Source organism: Neolamprologus brichardi, unplaced genomic scaffold (assembly GCF_056152115.1).
Source record: "Neolamprologus brichardi isolate AB-2024 unplaced genomic scaffold, ASM5615211v1 NODE_ptg000085l+_length_63463_cov_1, whole genome shotgun sequence".
NCBI lineage: Eukaryota > Metazoa > Chordata > Actinopteri > Cichliformes > Cichlidae > Neolamprologus > Neolamprologus brichardi.
This window is the reverse complement of record NW_028270064.1, coordinates 22,893-43,246: the sequence shown is the minus strand read 5'-3', so window position 1 is coordinate 43,246 and position 20,354 is coordinate 22,893. Positions and strand designations below refer to the sequence as shown.

The 20,354-nt window shown below is 41.6% G+C and overlaps 1 protein-coding gene across 1 annotated transcript in view; it reads left to right on the top strand.

Annotated features, from left to right (window-relative positions):
- Positions 1–2,023: 2,023 nt before the first annotated feature.
- Positions 2,024–20,354, top strand: part of LOC148095494 (uncharacterized) — a 40,698-nt gene continuing 22,367 nt past the window's right edge. The window contains exons 1-2 of the mRNA XM_087837062.1: positions 2,024–2,123; positions 12,334–15,236. Of these exons, the coding sequence (XP_087693188.1) occupies positions 2,024–2,123; positions 12,334–15,236 (3,003 nt within the window). The remainder of the gene's footprint in view (positions 2,124–12,333; positions 15,237–20,354) is intronic.

Sequence of the window (20,354 nt, the reverse complement as noted above, 5' to 3'; positions counted from 1 at the left end):
CAGTCAGACAGACTGTCTGTCTTCATTCAGGGAGGGAAACACTTTCCCTTTCATTCCCTTTCACTTTCATTCCATCAGTGTTTTAAAGCTAAACAGCAAGTGAAACTGAAAGTGAGTGCTGCCATTAATCAGCTCTGATAAAACAGGATGACCACACAGTAATGGAGTTTATTTATTTAATCCCAAATGTGGGATGACTGTGTCACTAATGTGTGAGTGTCGATGATAGTCTGTGGAAAACAAAAAGCAAAAAGAAACCAAAACAAACAAACTCCCGCCTGCTGGGGAGGAGAGAGAGAGAAAGTTACAGGGTGTGGTCCAACAGTCAGATTTCCTCAGGAAAGACGATAGCTGAGTGGTCAGAGCGCGCTTTGAATAGTCCAAAAATGACCTCTTACCTCCTTCTCCTTAACATTTTTTCTTCATCACAGTGGGAAACATTACAAGGTCAAGGAAAGGTATTAAGGAGGATTTTTAAGGACTTAAAAACAAGAAGAAACTACAGTGACAGAAGATGGACTACAAAATGTGCATCTCACTCTGTGTTCTTCAATTTATATGTTATTACCACTCACAACTATATTTAAAAAAAATCATGGTAGCAAACATAGTTATAGTTGAGTAATATAACACTGAGATTTATGTAATTGTATAATAAGGGCCCAAAAACTGCAGGTAATAATATGGAAATGAAGCCCGGTAGTAAGGTGGTAATAGTTCGGCAACAAGGCAGAAACAAGAACGTAATAATGTGATAATTACTGGTGGAGGACATGTTTTCTGTAGGCTACCTGTTCATTTTTCTTTAGCTTTATTTATATTAATGTACACATCTCCAGTTATCCTCTGCTGCTGAGACAGTCAAATTAAGTTCTTCAAATAAGGTTCTTGGGAAATGATCTGGAACATTGTGCAACCTCATCAAATGGGACTGGATCATAACAGTTAGATGTGAAGGAATGCAGAGTGATCAGCTACTCTGTGAATTTGGAGCAGAAATGTCCCAAGCTCCTCACAGGAAGATTACAAAATGTGCACATCGACAAAGCAGATGGTCCAGTTCATACAAACACACTGGCACAAACTTCTCTCAGTCCTGCTACCAATCTGAATCACACTCACTTCCTCTTACAATCATCAGCTTTTCACAATAAAACAGGATACATTGTACTCCTTTTAAAAGGAATTCAAACATTTTCATCAATATTTTAAACATTATTATTTTACATTTTAACATGGATTTCAATATCTTCTATCTTCAACACATTTTAAGAAATGACGGTTTTAACTTGGTTACAGTTTTTTCTGAGGTTTATCAACCTGACAGTGTTACTTTGAAATAATTTTTAATAATTACGTCAAAGGCTGAGAGAATCCAAAAGCTAAAAGGTGGAAATCTTATAAGAATTAATTTTCTAAAGCAGTTAAAACTCAGTAAGAACTAAAATATGTTTAAGAATTAATTCAACAATATTTTATAACACACATAACGTTTAATCAACAGTCCTTAAATACAAACACAGCAACATGTATAACTTTGATGTTTTTTTCTCACATTTTCCTGTGTGTCCATAGTGGTTAGTGTTGTTCTCTAACATGTGGAAGGTCCTACTGTTTTTGGTTTTGTATATAAATTAATTAATTTATAATAATTATACAATTAATTTAGTTTAATGAATCAACAAAGAGTTTTAATGCCTGAACCTGCAGCTGTTTGCTTTCCAGTGGATCCACAGCTGTGCAGGATCACCATCTACTGATGTAATAAGGTTTTATCTTAGTATGTAAATGTATAAGAGGTGTTATTGACAGTTATAAACAGAAACAGTTTGTTTCCGTAAAACTGAACGTGCAGCATTTTACAACCTACTACACTGTCGCTGTCTCACCCAGGAGGTGCCAGGTGGAACTATTCCAGATGTTGTCAGTTATAGTAATGGGTATAAAAACAAACAGCTGGACAGCAGAAGAACCAGAAAAACATCCTCAAACTTTTTCTATGTTTTCCAGGTTAGACTGAAGGATGGACGGTACATCAGGCGGTGCGATGGAGGTGGCAGCGCTGGGTCGACCTTTCAGCGTCGGGATGCTGTACGACTGTCGCAGTGACGCGCTCGTCCCTGGTAAGAATTCACATGTAAAAATTCTTGATGCATCACAAACTTTCATTTTTTAAAGCCAGTCGACTGTAGAATATATGTATATATATGTGTATGTGTGTATATATATATATACATATATATATACACACACACACACATATATATATATATACACGTGTGTATATATATATATATATATACATACGTGTATATATATATATACACGTATTTATATATATATATATATACACGTGTGTATATATATATATATATATACATACGTGTATATATATATATATACACGTATTTATATATATGTGTGTGTGTGTGTATATATATATATATATATGTTATATATATATATATATATATATATATATATATATATATATATATATATATATATATATATATATATATAGTTTATATATATATATATATATATATATATATATATATATATATATATATATATATATATATATATATATATATATATATATATATATATATATATATATATATATCGATACCCAACATCCACAATGACGGCGAAACAACTAGTAGCTCAGTGTTCCAACATTCGAAAGAAGGGACTGCTCTCACAGCTAGAGATTGACGAGGTACAACATAAATGCTACGGCAAGGAGGAGTCAGGACGCCAGGTCAGGGGGGAGATATCATCACCCCCACCCGAGATTGGGTACATAGCCCCAAGTGCGACAGGAGAAGGATCATTGAGTGCGAGAGGAACTGACCTGAAAGATAGGATCATGGCCAAGCTTGAAACCTGGACCCCCCGTAGCCGGTTGCCAAGATTACGTGAAGTACCCTCAGAAGGTTTGCTAGATGATGTTAATGCAGCACTACGGACGATACCTACAGCCACGATTACCGACACTAACAAGCTGATCTACAATACGGCAGCAGTGATCAGTGAGATGCTTGGCTACAAGTTGAACAGCCACAAGGGGCAGTACCCTCCATGGAGAAGGAGGCTAGAGGGCAAGATCAAAGTAGCACGGAGGGAGGTGAGCCAACTAACGGAGTTGCAGAAAGGTGCGACAAAGAAGTTGCATAAGAAATACAGCAAGCTGTCCATACCTGAGGCCTTGGAAACTGCCAAGCAAAGACTCACAGCCTTGGCCAGCCGCTTGAGGAGGTACACCAGAGAGATAGAAGGCAGGAGAATAAACCAGCTGTTCTCCACAGAAGCAGCAAAGGTGTACTCTCAGTGGCAAGGGAACAATAATAAGAGAACAGCACCACCAAGGCTGCAGACGGAGCAATATTGGAAGAGCATATGGGAGAAGGACGCAACCCATAACGGCAATGCTCAGTGGCTAGTGGATCTGAGGGCAGACCATAGCGACCTCCCTGAACAGGGTCCAGTAACCATCACAGTGGCAGATATCCAAGAAAGGGTCTCCAGTATGAAGAGTTGGACAGCACCAGGGCCCGACATGGTTCACGCCTACTGGCTGAAGAAGCTGACTGCACTCCACGAGCGTCTGGCAGCACAAATGAACCAGCTGCTAGTTGATGAGAGACACCCGGAATGGCTAACTGAAGGTCGGACGGTCCTGATCCCCAAGGACCCCAAGAAGGGACCAGTCCCCTCCAACTACCGACCAATAACCTGCCTCAGTACTACATGGAAGCTCCTGTCAGGCATCATATCGGCAAAGATGAACAGGCACATGGGTCAATACATGAGCGGGACACAGAAAGGAATTGGCAAGAATACCAGAGGCGCAAAACACCAGCTACTGGTAGACAGAACAGTCAGCCGAGACTGCAAGACCAGACTAACCAACCTGTGCACTGCCTGGATTGATTACAAGAAGGCCTATGACTCAATGCCCCACAGCTGGATACTGGAATGCCTAGAATTGTACAAGATCAATGGGACCCTAAGAGCCTTCATCAGGAACTCAATGGGGATGTGGCGTACAACACTAGAGGCCAACTCCAAGCCCATAGCACGAGTCACCATCAAGTGCGGGATCTACCAGGGAGATGCTCTGTCCCCACTGCTGTTCTGCATAGGCCTGAACCCCCTCAGTGAGATCATTAACAAGACTGGCTACGGATACCGACTACGGAACGGAGCAGTTGTCAGCCACCTCCTGTACATGGATGACATCAAGCTGTATGCCAAGAGTGAACGAGACATCGATTCACTGATCCACACTACCAGGCTATACAGCAATGACATTGGAATGTCGTTCGGGCTGGAGAAGTGTAGTCGGATGGTAACAAAGAGAGGGAAGGTAGTCAGAACTGAGGGGATTGAACTACCAGAAGGCAACATTGCAGACATAGAGGACAGTTACAAGTACCTGGGGATCCCGCAGGCGAATGGGAACCATGAAGAGGCCGCTAGGAAAGCTGCAACCACCAAGTACCTGCAGAGGGTCAGGCAAGTCCTGAGGAGTCAGTTGAACGGTAAGAACAAGATCCGGGCCATCAACACGTACGCCCTGCCCGTGATCAGGTACCCTGCTGGGGTAATAGGCTGGCCAAAGGAGGAGATAGAAGCCACTGACATAAAGACAAGAAAGCTCCTTACCATGCATGGAGGGTTTCACCCCAAGTCCAGCACCCTGAGGCTGTACGCTAAGCGGAAGGAAGGGGGTCGGGGACTGGTGAGTGTCAGCACCACAGTCCAGGATGAGACAACGAACATCCAAGAATACATCACGAAGATGGCCCCAACTGACAGCGTGCTCAGTGAATACCTCAGGCAGCAGAAACCCAAGAAAGAGGAGGGAGACGAGGAACCATCATGGAAGGACAGGCCCCTGCACGGTATGTACCACCGGCAGATAGAGGAGGTGGCTGATATCCAGAAATCCTACCAGTGGCTGGACAAAGCTGGACTGAAAGATAGCACAGAGGTACTAATCATGGCAGCACAAGAACAAGCTCTGAGTACAAGATCCATAGAGGCTGGGGTCTATCACACCAGGCAAGACCCCAGGTGCAGGCTGTGTAAAGATGAGAAAATCCAGCACATAACAGCAGGGTGCAAGATGCTAGCAGGCAAGGCATACATGGAACGCCATAACCAAGTGGCCGGCATAGTGTACAGGAACATCTGTGCCGAGTATAACCTGGAAGTCCCGAGGTCAAAATGGGAAATGCCCCCAAGGGTGGTGGAGAATGACCGAGCTAAGATCCTGTGGGACTTCCAGATACAGACGGACAAAATGGTGGTGGCTAACCAACCGGACATAGTGGTAGTAGACAAACAGAAGAAGACGGCCGTAGTGATCGATGTAGCGGTTCCGAATGACAGCAATATCAGGAAGAAGGAACACGAGAAGCTGGAGAAATACCAAGGGCTCAGAGAAGAGCTCGAGAGGATGTGGAGGGTGAAGGTATCGGTGGTCCCCGTGGTAATCGGAGCACTAGGTGCGGTGACTCCCAAGCTAGGCGAGTGGCTCCAGCAGATCCCGGGAATAACATCGGAGATCTCTGTCCAGAAGAGCGCAGTCCTGGGAACAGCTAAGATACTGCGCAGGACCCTCAAGCTCCCAGGCCTCTGGTAGAGGACCCGAGCTTGAAGGATAAACCGCCCGCAGGGGCGTGCTGGGTGTTTTTATTTTTTTTTTATATGTATATACACATGTGTATATATATATATATATGTATATACACATGTGTATATATATATATATATGTATATACACATGTGTATATATATATATATATGTATATACACATGTGTGTATATATATATATATATATATGTATATACACATGTGTATATATATATATATATATATGTATATACACATGTGTATATATATATATATATATGTATATACACATGTGTATATATATATATATGTATATACACATGTGTATATATATATATATGTATATACACATGTATATATATATATATATACACATGTGTGTATATACACATGTGTGTATATTTATACATGTGTATATATATATACACATGTGTATACTCAATACTTTGTAACATAACCTTTGTTGGCAATAACAGAGGTCAAACGTTTACTATAGGTCTTTACCAGGTTTGCACACACACTAGCTGGTATTTTGGCCCATTCCTCCATGCAGATCTTCTCAAGAGCAGTGATGTTTTGGGGCTGTCGCCGAGCAACACGGACTTTCAACTCCCGCCACAGATTTTCTATGGGGTTGAGGTCTGGAGACTGGCTAGGCCACTCCAGGACTTTGGCGGTGTGTTTTGGATCATTGTCATGTTGGAAGACCCAGCCTCGTTTCATCTTCAAAGTTCTCACTGATGGAAGGAGGTTTTGGCTCAAAATCTCACGATACTTGGCCCCATTCATTCTGTCCTTAACACGGATCAGTCGTCCTGTCCCCTTGGCAGAAAAACAGCCCCATAGCATGATGTTTCCACCCCCATGCTTCACAGTAGGTATGGTGTTCTTGGGATGCAACTCAGTATTCTTCTTCCTCCAAACACGACGAGTTGAGTTTATACCAAAAAGTTCTACTTTGGTTTCATCTGACCACATGACATTCTCCCAATCCTCTGCTGTATCATCCATGTGCTCTCTGGCAAACTTCAGACGGGCCTGGACATGCACTGGCTTCAGCAGCGGAACACGTCTGGCACTGCGGGATTTGATTCCCTGCCGTTGTAGTGTGTTACTGATGGTGACCTTTGTTACTTTGGTCCCAGCTCTCTGCAGGTCATTCACCAGGTCCCCCCGTGTGGTTCTGGGATCTTTGCTCACCGTTCTCATGATCATTTTGACCCCACGGGATGAGATCTTGCGTGGAGCCCCAGATCGAGGGAGATTATCAGTGGTCTTGTATGTCTTCCATTTTCTGATGATTGCTCCCACAGTTGATTTTTTCACACCAAGCTGCTTGCCTATTGTAGATTCACTCTTCCCAGTCTGGTGCAGGTCTACAATTCTTTTCCTGGTGTCCTTCGAAAGCTCTTTGGTCTTGGCCATGGCGGAGTTTGGAGTCTGATTGGTTGAGGCTGTGGACAGGTGTCTTTTATACAGATGATGAGGTCAAACAGGTGCCATTCATACAGGTAACGAGTGGGGGACAGAAAAGCTTCTTACAGAAGACCTTACAGAAGACGTTACAGAAGATGTTACAGGTCTGTGAGAGCCAAGGATTTTCCTTGTTTGAGGTGACCAAATACTTATTTTCCACCCTGATTTACGAATAAATTCTTTACAAATCATACCATGTGAATTCATGGATTTTTTTTTCACATTCTGTCTCTCACAGTTGAAGTGTACCTCTGGTGCAAATTACTGACCTCTGTCATCATTTTAAGTGGGGGAACTTGCACAATCGGTGGCTGACTAAATACTTTTTTGCCCCACTGTATATATACGTATATATACGTGTATATATATATATATATATATATATATATATATATATATCAAGTCAAGTTTATTTATAAAGCACATTTAAAAACAACCAAGGCTGACCAAAGTGCTGTACAATAAAATACAAATATAAAATACAATAAAACACAAGTACATAAAACACCTCACTGATAAAAACAATAAGTTAAAACAGTAAGTTAAACCTTGCTAAAAGCCAATGAGAAGAGGTGAGTTTTAAGAGCAGTTTTAAAAGTTCCTAGGCTTGTGGAGAATCTGATGTGAGGAGGTAAACTGTTCCACAGTCTGGGTGCAGCCACAGCAAAAGCCCTCTCTCCCCTAGTCTTTAATCTGTGCCTGGGAACATCTAAAAGCATCAGGTCTGCTGACCTCAAAGATCTCCTGGGGCGGTAAATGCTGAGAAGCTCTGCCAGGTAAGGAGGTGCAGTACCGTTAAGAGCCTTAAAAACCAGCAGTAGAATTTTAAAATCAATCCTAAAAGCAACTGGGAGCCAGTGGAGAGAGCAGAGGACCGGAGTGATGTGGTCTCTCTTTTTGGAACCGGTCAGCATGCGAGCAGCAGCGTTCTGCACCAGTTGGAGGCGATGCAGACAGGAACGATCTAAACCAGCATAAAGGGAGTTACAGTAGTCCAGCCGTGATGTAATAAAAGCATGGACCACCCTTTCTAGATCGTTCCTGCACAGGTAGGACTTGACTTTAGCTAAAATCCGTAGATGATAAAAAGATCCCTTGACTACGGAGCTGATTTGTTTATCAAATTTAAAAGCACTGCTAAAAGTAACACCGAGGCTCTTAATGGAGGAAGTACATTTGGAAGTTAGGGGTCCCATAAAATCAAAGGAAAGGTTGGGGTCTTTAGGAAGCCCAAACACAATGACTTCAGTTTTACTTTCATTTAGATGTAGGAAGTTAAGAGCCATCCAAGTCTTAATGTCAGACAGACAGGAGAATAACGGCTGCAAAGAGTCCTTACAGTCTAACCTCAGAGGGAGGTAGATCTGAATGTCATCAGCAAAGGTGTGGAAGGACACATTATGTTTGCGCAGCACATCGCCCAGAGGGAGCAGATACAGAGTAAACAACAGGGGGCCTAGAATGGACCCCTGAGATACACCACAAGTTAAAGGAGCTCTGGGAGATGACAGTTCACCGAGGTGAACAGAAAAACTCCTGTTATCCAGGTAGGACTGGAAAAACTTTAAGACAGTACCTTTCAAACCGACACAGTGTTCTAGGCGGGATAACAGTATGTTGTGATCAACAGTATCAAAGGCTGCTGTCAGGTCTAAGGTTACTAGGACAGCAGCACAACCAGAGTCTACAGTTAAAAGCAAATCGTTAAAAACTCTCAGTAAGGCGGTTTCAGTGCTGTGACGAGCTCTAAAACCAGACTGAAACTTCTCATAGAGACTGTTGTTGTCTAAAAATGACTGGAGCTGCCTGAGGACAACTCGCTCCAGTACTTTGGACAGAAAGGGCAGATTGGAGATGGGCCTATAGTTAGAGAGTATAGATGGGTCCAGGTTAGGCTTTTTAAGGAGAGGTTGAACAACGGCATGCTTAAAAAGTGTTGGGAAACAACCAGAGCTGAGACAGGCATTGATCAGGACCAGAAGGACAGGTCCAACTGAGTCCAGGACCTGCTTCAGAAGACGAGAGGGGATAGCGTCAGTGGAACAGTTGGTAGACTTGACCATGCAGACTGTTTCATGCAGCTGAGAAAGAGAGATTAGCTCAAACTGGTTAAAGGCAGATTGGCACGAGGGAGAAACACAGGGATTGAAAGGTGGAGGTGGAATGACAGACTGAAGGGAGGAAATCTTATTAACAAAAAAATATAAAAAGTCATTGCAGAGGGTGGCAGAAGGTGTGAGGCGAGTGGACGTATGAGGATCAACAATGGAGTTTAGAACACGAAACAGAGTCTGAGGTTTATGGACATTACTGCTGACCAGGTTAGATATGTAGGAGGACTTAGCCTCTTTAGCAGCTTTCTGATAAGTTAAAAGAGAGTCTCTCAGGATATTGAAGGAGATTTGCAGCTTGTCCTTTTTCCACTTTCTCTCAGCACACCTGCAGGAGCGCCTGAGAGCACGAACAGAGTCTGTAATCCAGGGTTCAGTGTGAGCTTTGGGACGGAGTGATTTTAGGGGAGCAATGGAGTCCAGAATAGAAGTGCATGTTGAGTTAAAAAGAGCAATTAAATCTTCTGCACACAGGGAGTCAATCCAGTCCACCGTGGAGAGCTCAGAGTTGTTGAAAGCAGCAGAGAAGTGGGATGGTACATGGGTATTGATGATCCGGTGGCGGCGTGAAGGAGCTTTAACTGCAGCAACAGAACATTGTGCAGTAGCAGAAAACAGAACAGGAAGGTGATCAGAGATACACGCACTCTCACAGATTTCAGAGACGTGGATACTCAGGCCGTGAGACATGACGAGGTCCAGTGTGTGACCTTTCTCATGTGTGGAGCCAGACACACACTGAGTCAGGTTAAAAGAGTCCAGCAGTGATACAAAGTCTCTAACCAGAGGTTTAGATGGACAACACACATGGATATTCAGATCGCCAACAATAAGAAAATGATCAAAATCTACTGAAAGTCCTGATAAGAATTCCCCAAACTCACTGATAAAACCCTTGTTGAATTTGGGAGGACGGTACACTACTGCACACAGTAATGGAGTAGATGAGTTCAGTTTAAAAAGCTGCAGTTCAAAGCTGGAAAAGGAGAAAGATGAAATCTGATGACAGTCATAAACTGATTTAAAAACACAGGCAAGGCCTCCACCTTTACCAGAAGACCTGGGAGAGTTGAAAAAACAACAGCCTGGAGGAAGAAGCTCAGAGAAAGCCACAGTCTCACCAGCATGTAGCCAGGTCTCACTCAGGAACATAAAATCCAGTTCATGAGAAGAGAAGAAATCCTTGAGCAGAAACGTCTTATTGGAGAGGGATCGAATGTTGATCAAAGCCATAGATAAGGTGAGATCAGTAGCTGTCATCGGGGTTGATGTGCGGCTGAGTGGGCGGAGGTTTGAAATAACGGTACCAAGTCTGCGGATCCGTGGCTGGAGAGGAGCCGATGACCCAGCACCCGGAACAGGAGCAAACAGCGACGTACTTGAAGAGTCACGCAGGAGAGGAGCAGACATCAGGCGCGGGCCGGAGGTGGAAGAGAGTCGCTCACCTGAGGAGAACGCCACCGCCGGCATGGCGAGGAGCGAACCAGATGACTGAAGGAAGCGCGGGCCGAGAAGCGGGCCCGCCGGTGAGACAGGAGCAGCACCAGGCGGAGTTGGAGAGACAGTGCGCACCCAGGGTCCTCTGGGTTGGAGTGAGCCTCTCACAGTGGCAGAGTAGCAGAAACCCATTTGTACAAGGAGAGGATCAGCCAGGCAAGAAAGTGACAGGAATGCCTTTGTACGAGCCAGGAGACCACTTCGCTTCCCTCGTCTTCTCCAGCGTCTTCTCCAGCGTTTTCTCCAGCGTTTTCTCCGGTGTAGCTTGGGAGGGAGGAACCAGGTGCGACGTAGGTAAGGCGGAATGCCATGGAGCGGTGGAGGCGCACTGCTTGTTTGCCCATCAAAAACAAAGGACAAAGGTGCTGTCACTGCTGAGTCCCGGATGATAAAAAGAGTTTTTCGGTCATAAGTCCGGAGCGAGTTAATTTCCACAGTTAAGGCAATGAACAGCAAACAGAAAACCAGAAAACAGGTGGAGTGACAGCAAGCCGAACATACTGGCGCCATCTTGTCACGTGATTATATATATATCTATGTGTGTATGTATGTGTGTATATATACATATATATATACACTCTGGGCACTGACTCCCTTTTGGAGCCTTGTGGCACCCAGAGGAACTGTATTTTTTAACATTTCCAAGTTTCAGCTCCACAGGTTGCCTCGTGGTTTTAACTGCACCCAGTTGTGTTAAAGTGACCCGGACTGTTCCTTTGTCCTGCTAATTTTTTATTTTTATGATTCTCAAAGAACGTTCAAACTGAGCCTTCAAACAAAATTAAAACCTGCTGCTTGCTCAAAGTAATTGGATTCTAGCAGATTAGTGTTTTAAGTCCTGTGGAAACAGCAGAGGTTTTATTATTCCTGCTTCTGACTTCTATTTATGCCTTTTTGTAAAAGAAAAAACAACAACAACAAAAACAAGTTCTAACTAGCTGCTGTAATCAATGTGCAACTGACAGTGTCTAAAGATAACATAAGGATAAGAACATCTTCCCTGATCCTCATGAGTAAAGTTAATCACTATTAAAACAAGTTGGCAGCCATGATGCAACACCTGGAAATCAGCTCCAACTCTTAGAGCGCTTTTCCATTTGGAGCTACTCAGGTTGGCTTGAGTCGACTCAGTCTTTACGACTTCATCATTAGCTGGTAGTACCTGGTACCAGATACTTTTTTAGTACCTACTACATGTCACTGATTGGCTGATCAGTGACATGCAGTCTTTTGACAGTGGCATAAACTAAATTTTTGATATTATTACTGTTATTATCTTAAAAACTGAAAACTCAGATGCAGAGCCTGAACTCTTCATCTGAAAGAACTCAGTTAATCTGGTTCATCCAGACAAACAAAAGATTTGTGCTTCATTTACTATTTTTATTTCATTTTGGTGAATATCACAAAAAGAGATGAAAAAACAAAACAAGGAAAGTCATGAAATCAACAGCAAAAGTTTGACAATTTTGCTCATAGAAAGACACCGCTCTGTTTATTTATTTTAAAATTCACATTTTTTTTAAATCATTTTTTTAGATTTATTTTAGTGTTTCTGGTTTAATCAATGGAGTAGAAATATTTTTCCTTCTTCTTTTGCAGGAATGACTCTGTGGGATCGTGATGGCCTGATGAAAGATGTTGGAGAAAGACCACAGGCCTCTAATGATTTTGAAATTGTTGCATCTGAATCAATTTCAGACAAATCTTCAGCTCTAAATGTTGATGCTTCACTGAAAGCAAGTTTCCTGGGTGGACTGGTTCAGGTTGATGGATCTGCCAAATATCTAAATGATAGTAAATCTTCCAGAAATCAGGCCAGAGTAACACTGAAGTACAAGGCAACCACAAAGATCCAGGAGTTGTCCATGAATCATCTTGGAAGAGGAAATGTGAAGCATCCATATGTTTTTGATCAAGGCTTAGCAACACATGTAGTCACAGCTATTCTTTATGGAGCACAAGCTTTCTTTGTCTTTGACCGTGAAGTTTCTGAACAGGAAAATCATCAAGATGTTCAGGGCAACTTGAAGGTGATCATCAAGAAAATTCCCTTACTTTCTGTAGAGGGTGAAGGTTCCCTGAAGATGGAAGAGAAGGACAAAGAAAGTCTTGATAAATTCTCCTGTAAATTTTATGGAGACTTCTGTCTTCCAAAACCACCAACAACCTTTCAAGATGCAGTAGAAGTCTACCAGAGCCTGCCAGGATTACTGGGAGACAAAGCTGTACCAGTGAAGGTCTGGCTGCTGCCAATGACAGCTTTAGATTCTTCTGCTGCTAAACTTGTCCGTCAGATCAGTATAGGATTAGTTCAAGAAGCACAGAGAGTCCTGGAGGACTTCAGTGAGCTGGAAATGAGGTCCAATGATGTACTGAGAACCAGCACTGCACAGCAGTTCCCACAGATTGATAAAAAAATTACAAGTTTTAAAGAAATGTGCTCTGAGTTCAAGCTGGAATTCCAACAGACTTTGGCCAAGAAGCTTCCATCAATCCGAGGAGGAGGAGAAGAGGAAGCTGAGCTTGCAGAGATCCTGAAGAAGAGACATTCTTCACCTTTCAGCAGCAAAAACCTGAACGACTGGATGGACTGTAAAGAGAGAGCAATCAGAATCTTAAAATCTGTCACCAAAAACATGAAAAACACCAAAATCATCCCATCTGAAAATGATCTGTTCGAGGAAGATCATGTTGTGTGTTTTGTTTTCACCTCTCTGGGAAAGGATGAACCGTACCTCTCAGCTTTATCACAATACTTAAAAGGAAAAACCAACCCAGACCTTCAAGATCCTCACACTCATGATGTAGAGAAGGAACAATGGTACGCCTCAAAAGAAGTAACAGCTGAAATGAGGAGAAAAGCAAAACTCTTCAGTGATTTTGCAGAGGCCAACAAGGAGAACAAGAACATTAAGTTCCTGACAGTGGGGTTAACTAATGAGACACAGGAAGGTTCCAGCATCCACCTTTATGAAGGTGGATTTGCTGTCAGTGAGAACTTTGAGCCTCCTTCAAAGCCTGAAACTGTGACAGCAGCTGACATAAACCACAACAGTGTGACACTGAAGATTTCTCCACCCAGATTTGGAGCAGAGAACATCACCTACTCTGTTGAGTACTGTGTCAGTGGAGAGGATGGATGGCAGCAGAAGACAGAAGTTGAAGAAGTCACAGTGAGAGATCTGAAGCCAAACACAGAGTATGTGTTCAGATGCAGAGCAGTGACCTCAGCAGGTGTCGGGCCAGCTAATGTAATCAGTGATGCCATTAAAACTTTACCCTGCAGCCCTCCTGGAAAACCTCAAGCTCAGCCATATTCAACTGAGATATCAGTGAGCTGGGAGAAACCTGCTGAGCTCGGAGAGGATGTGCAGATATTGAGCTACATGGTGGAGTATTCAAAAACAGGTGATAATGAGGAAGCTCTGAAGTGGAACCAAACAAAGTCAGCAGGTGAAAAGGTGATCCTTTCAGGTCTTCAGTCAGATACAGAATATGCAGTCAGGGTCAGATGTGATTGTGGGTCAGCTGGAAGAAGCAAAGAAAGCATCACTGTTAAAGTCTGCACAACAACATTTAAACACCTCGCAGAACTTCTCAGGATTAAAAGTGAAAAGATCAAATCTGATTCTCCCTCAGTTTACAAACTGCTTCTGACAGAAGAACACATGAACATAGATGGATGCAGGAAGTTTAACTTTGGAGAACAAAGCACGAGGCAGAATCGTACAATAATGCTTCTTGGAGCGACTGGATCAGGAAAGTCCACTCTGATCGATGGGATGATCAACTACATTGTTGGTGTCGAATGGGAGGACAGTTTCAGGTTTAAATTCATTAATGAGGATCAGTCAACATCACAAGCTCACAGTCAGACCTCTGACGTCACTGTTTACAAAATCAACCATCAGGATGGATTTGAAATCCCGTTCTCTCTGACCATTATTGACTCTCCAGGCTTTGGAGATACAAGAGGCATAGAAAGAGACAGAGAGATCACAGAGCAGCTACGTAATCTCTTCTCTGCTCAGCACGGTGTCACTGACATTGATGCTGTGTGTTTTGTAGCTCAGGCTGCTTTAGCACGACTCACAGCAACACAGAAATGTGTGTTTGATTCAGTTTTTTTCTTTGGCAAAGATGTGGCAGAAAACATCAGGGTTCTGGTGACATTTGCAGACCGTCAGCGACCTCCAGTTCTAGAGGCGATCAATGCTGCAGGAGTCCCATGTCCTAAAACAAAAGACGGACTGCCGGTTCACTTCAAGTTCAATAACTCAGCACTGTTTATAAACAACAAATCAGCTGAAGGAGACAGAATGAGTGATGATGATGATGATGAAGGAGACTTTGATCAAATGTTTTGGAAGATGGGGACAAAAAACATGATGAGTTTTTTTGCTGCACTGAGTGTCATAGAAACCAAAAGCTTGACACTGACAAAGGAAGTCCTCAGAGAAAGAAAGCAGCTCAAGATTTCAGTTGAGAATCTGCAGGAGCAGGTGAAACTTGGGTTAGCCAAGCTTGAGGAGATAAAAGAGAAGAGTGAGGAATTTAACAAATGTGTAGCAAGGGGGGTGCTATTACTGGAAATGGAGAAGATGATTGCTGAACAACTGAAGGCTCAGTATGACTATTTGCAGGCTGAGGCGATGAAACTGATGGAGAGATCTGCCAAGTGTCTGAACAGACTTAAAGAGACATCACTGGAGCCAAACCCTCTGTCCACTCCAGAGTACATCGACATGCTTATGGAAGAAGAGAAAACTGAGGGCAAACCAGGCTGGACGAGACGAGTTGAGTCTCTGATGGAGATGAAAAAAAAGCAGAGCTCATGACTAAAATAGAGAAAGGAGAGAAACTCCTTCTCTGAACATTCATGTGATCACAAAGAAAAGGTCGAGACCAGTTTGAACTGAGATGATAAAGATTTGAACTCAGTCGATAAAGACAAACGACACATGTAAAAAAAAAACCCTCTTATTTACTGTTTGCTTCCTGATAAGATCTCATTTTAAAATTGATTCATCTTTAACATAGAAGTGTGATTATATTTTATTGGACATTAAAATGTTCAACTTTTTACTTTCAGCTTCTTTATATTCTTTACGTTTGATCTAATATTAAGTTTATTTTCTCAGTGACTCCTGATGTTGATGTTAATGGACTTTTTATTGTGTTGATTTTTATGCTTTCATTTAAAAAGTGTAATTTTACTTTTTGTTTCCTTTCCTGTAATTTTTCTGGATTTTTCTGTTGCTTCATAAAAAACAGTAAATGTTTATCACACATATGAGAGCAGCTGTTTTATCATCTGTGTGAGGGGACGTAGTTTTACTAACTCAGACGTGTCATTTACACATTTACAGCTTCATTTTCATTTGCTTCCTGTCCACTCGTTCTGCCGGTGTGTGAGCTTTATCTAAGTAAAACCCTTTGCTGGAACAAAGAGACAATCCACTGCAGGGGCAAAACAGCGGTCCACCTAAAGAAAAGGCTCTTATACTCAAACATACAGATGTGTCTGCCATACCATACATCAGAAAGAGAAGATACAACCTCTCTCATGACCCAAGGATGTATGTGAGGTATGCCAGAACACTCTGGAAAAAGGAGTGAACGTCCTCCCATCTCATAGTACACAGTCTTACTAAGGATGAGACCTTCTATCAATATGCAAACAATTATAGACTCTAAGCATATATGATTATGTTTCTAAGTACAAATGTCAATTCTAAAATCTCACTCTGACACAGCGTTTGTTCACAGTTCAAACATTTATTCAAACAGTTTTTAAATTTACACTCAGTGACTCAACACAGTGCTTGTAGTTTGGTCAGCAGCCCAACAGAGGGCGCTCCCTTCCAGCAGAGGCAGCATGAAGAACTTCAGCCGTGTGAAACCAGCTCGTGTGACTGAACTGCAGCTGTTTGTAACAATGTTTGAATGTTTCCAGTGAAGCTGTGCTCCTTTAGTCTGTGCATTTACTACATTACACATTATTTTATTAGAATCATTGAATCTGTGATTTTTAAAACTCTGCTGACATTTTAAATCTTTCTTCCTCCTTTCAGATCAACATAAACTTTATGATCCGTGAGGGGCAATTTGCTTTGTAGCAGCAGCATAAACACGACAAATACAGCCAAAAAACACAAATCCCATAATAGAATTTAAAAAATCTACATTTAAATCTATTTGTTCTGCAATGTGGGGGATTAGAAATATATTTTACTGCTATTGTTAATAATTATCATCATTACCATTGCATTAATAATACAATCTGCAGTACTGATATTGTATTCAGATGTTTAAACATATTGGTACCCGATTAGCCTTTATTACAATTGCAGTTATAACCACTTTAAACTGTTGAGTTGAATCTATAATCTTAAATGCTTTTGAATGCTTGTTATAATCTTAAATGTGTACGTGCTGGCCTTCTGTCTGGTGGAAAAGGTTACAAGTTGAAACTGAGTGCATTTCATGCTGACAAACACACAGTAGACTTTATCTCATTTATAGGTGAGAGGTTAATCATGTTTGCTTGTAACTCTAAAATTGTCTCTGTAAAAGAGGAATAGTTTCTTGCTGTCTCTGCAAACAGAGGAACAGTTTGCCAGACGAGAAGTGAAAGTCAGACCGCGGACCGGAAACATCTGTCATGGACAGTGTTATCTTTAATTGTGTTAAGAGTCATTGTGATTATGAATCTTATCTATGTATAACTTGTATGTCTGTGACGTTTTTGGGGCGTCATTAAATTTAAGCCCTCAAAGATATAAAACACCTGCTTATGCTCTGTAAGTCGAAGATCAGTTGCTGTCTGCGTACAGCGGGCGGTCTTCCCACGCGTGTCATTAAAATCATCGTTTGACTCCACCCGGCCGGACCAGTGTTGTTATTATGGAAGTAGATTACCTCCTCTACCCCTCCTCAATATTGAACCTAACAGCAACGAGGTGAAGAATAGCTCGTCCCTGAAGGCAACAGCTGATACTCACAGAGGATGTGAGCTGTCACCCCGAATCCTTCCTGCCTTCAGGGTCGCCCTCCCTCTACACAGGAGGGCAACATCATTTAGCTTTATACCTGCTGTTTGCTGTCTAACAGTGTGCTCCAGCTTCTTCTTCTTCTTCAAGCTAAGAGACCCAAACACGCCTTTATTGTAGCTTCTAATGTGAACTCTGATGACCAGGATGGAAACAGATTATAACAGCTGTTTCAGGGTTTCAGTGAATTTTGCTTGTGTGCTTTTAAAAACTCCTCAGCTGTAGATGTTTAATAAATAATAATCAAATCACTTTTAATTACATTTAGGAGCCCTGTAACCCCAAATGGTACAAATACATTCTATCCTCCATCAGCCAGTCCTGTCATTAGGTTGTGTTTGATTAAACAGAGACATGAATCCCTTTGTTGTCGTGTCAGGAGCTGCACACTGTGGTGACCTGCTTTGTTTTTAAAGTAATATAATTTGAGCTCTGATTCATTAATAATTACTCAAACCTGCTGGATTGGCTTTAAGATCATGGTCACATGATCATGAGTTTGTGAGTGTAATGTTCTCATTAACATAAAAAGTTGAACTGCAGGATGATTTTGGTGAACAGGCCTCTCAGTCAGTCAGCATCACTGATCTGCTTCAGTCTCATGTCAGCTCATCAGATAAGGCCTGCATGCTTCTACACTGTCTGCTGTTTGAAAACAGATTTCACTGCATTTAATACCAACTTGAAGTTAAATGTGACTGAACAACATCAGAGGTAGAAGAAGCACAGATAGGTGTGGTCTGAAGACAGATGAACACAGCGTATGAGAAATATCAGTGTTATCGTTACAGTCAGATTCATAACTTACTGAACAAAGACACAAGGTCTATAGTTTTGTCTCTGTAAACTACCACAGTGGATTTTAAATAAATAAAAATAAAAGAATCAGAATCAAGTTCATATTTTTAGCTTTAATTCACGTTTGTGAATTAAAGTAAATGTTTAAGAATTACAGACATTTCTATACACAGTCCCTCATTTTCAGAGACTCTAAACTGAGTAACAAGTAGTTTGATACTAAAACATTGTTGATGCTCAGGCTTGTGTGGAGCTTTCTGTGTGTTTGACTGTGAGGTGTCTGAAGAGAAAACATATGAAGACATTCAGGAGTTTAAGATGATCGTCCAGAAAATTCCAAAATGTCATTGAGGATTCAATGAAAATGGAGGATGGGACAAAACCAATGTTGATAAATTCTCCTGCAGATTTTATGGAGACTTTTGTCTTCAGAAAAAACATCAGTCTGGTAAGATGCTGTAGAAGATTACCAAAGCCTGCAGGAGTTACTGGGAGACAAAGCTGTACCAGTGAAGTGACATGTTTAAACTCTTCTGCTGCTAAACTCGTCCGTCAGGTCAGGATAGGATCAGTTCAAGAAGCACAGAGAGTCCTGGAGGACTTCAGAACGAGTGGATGGACTGTAAAGAGACAGAAACCTGCACATTAATGACAACATCAACACAACAAAGCCTCTGCCCACTGCTGGTGACAAATGACAAAATGTTTAAGAAGCATCAAACGTTGTTTAAATAGTTGAATTTGATCTCTGTGCTGCAGACTTCATCATCCACACAAGATCAGCTCGTCTGTCCAAGTAGATGGAGGTCAGAGGGTGACCTGTGATCCCTGCATGATTCCTTCAGCTCAGTTTTTTACCTGCTGTGATGTCATAGAAATGTAGTTAGTGATGAAATGTTGAGATGAAGCTGCAGTTTGTGGCCTGAGCCGACATCACGATGGGACTGTGTGGTTCAGAGCCGGCCTGAATGATTAATAGATCATAAACACATCACAGCTCAGATATACTAACAATAAACTTCTGCTTTATTACTCTGAATCTTTTGTCATTATGTCAAAACCACATCAAATGAATAAATAAATAAATATATGTGTGTGTTTGTGTTGAGTCATTACTGTTGTAATGTTTGGATGTTGCCTGTTGCCTCAGCAACACAAACCTTTGTTGGTGGGATGTGAGAATCTTAAAATAAAAGCAGCATTTAAACAGCTTTAATTACAGCCTCATAATGAAAACAGTTTATAATATTTCATAAAATTTGACTCGACGTCCTGTTTCTGTGACTAAAAACAGCAACAGCCTCATTTAGAACAAACTGGTTGTTGAAGGTTTCTGCTTTTATAAATCAGATTAACTCACTTTCTGAAGTATTTTATAAATCAGATCTTTCATCTTCACCGAAGGTTTTCTCTGTCTGAAGTTTGTTTTTATAATATTTGACACTCTTCTGAAAATGAACCATAGAGGAAAAATTTATTTCTTCCCTGCTGAATCTGTACGTTTGCTCACTTATAAAGAAATGAACAGTCTCTAATATTTATGAAAGTTTTAACCTAAAATCCAGGAAAAACACATTATTGTCTTTAAGCATTTGATCCTCTAACATCCAACCAGAGTTACTACAGACTGAGGCGCAGAGATTATAATCAATAATCAATCAATTACAGATTATCCTGATCACAATTTGTTATGTGTATAAGTGTCATACTCAGCATTTCTCTTTGTCCAATCACAGCGAGTTTTGTTGATGTCAAAGAGCTTGATTTTGT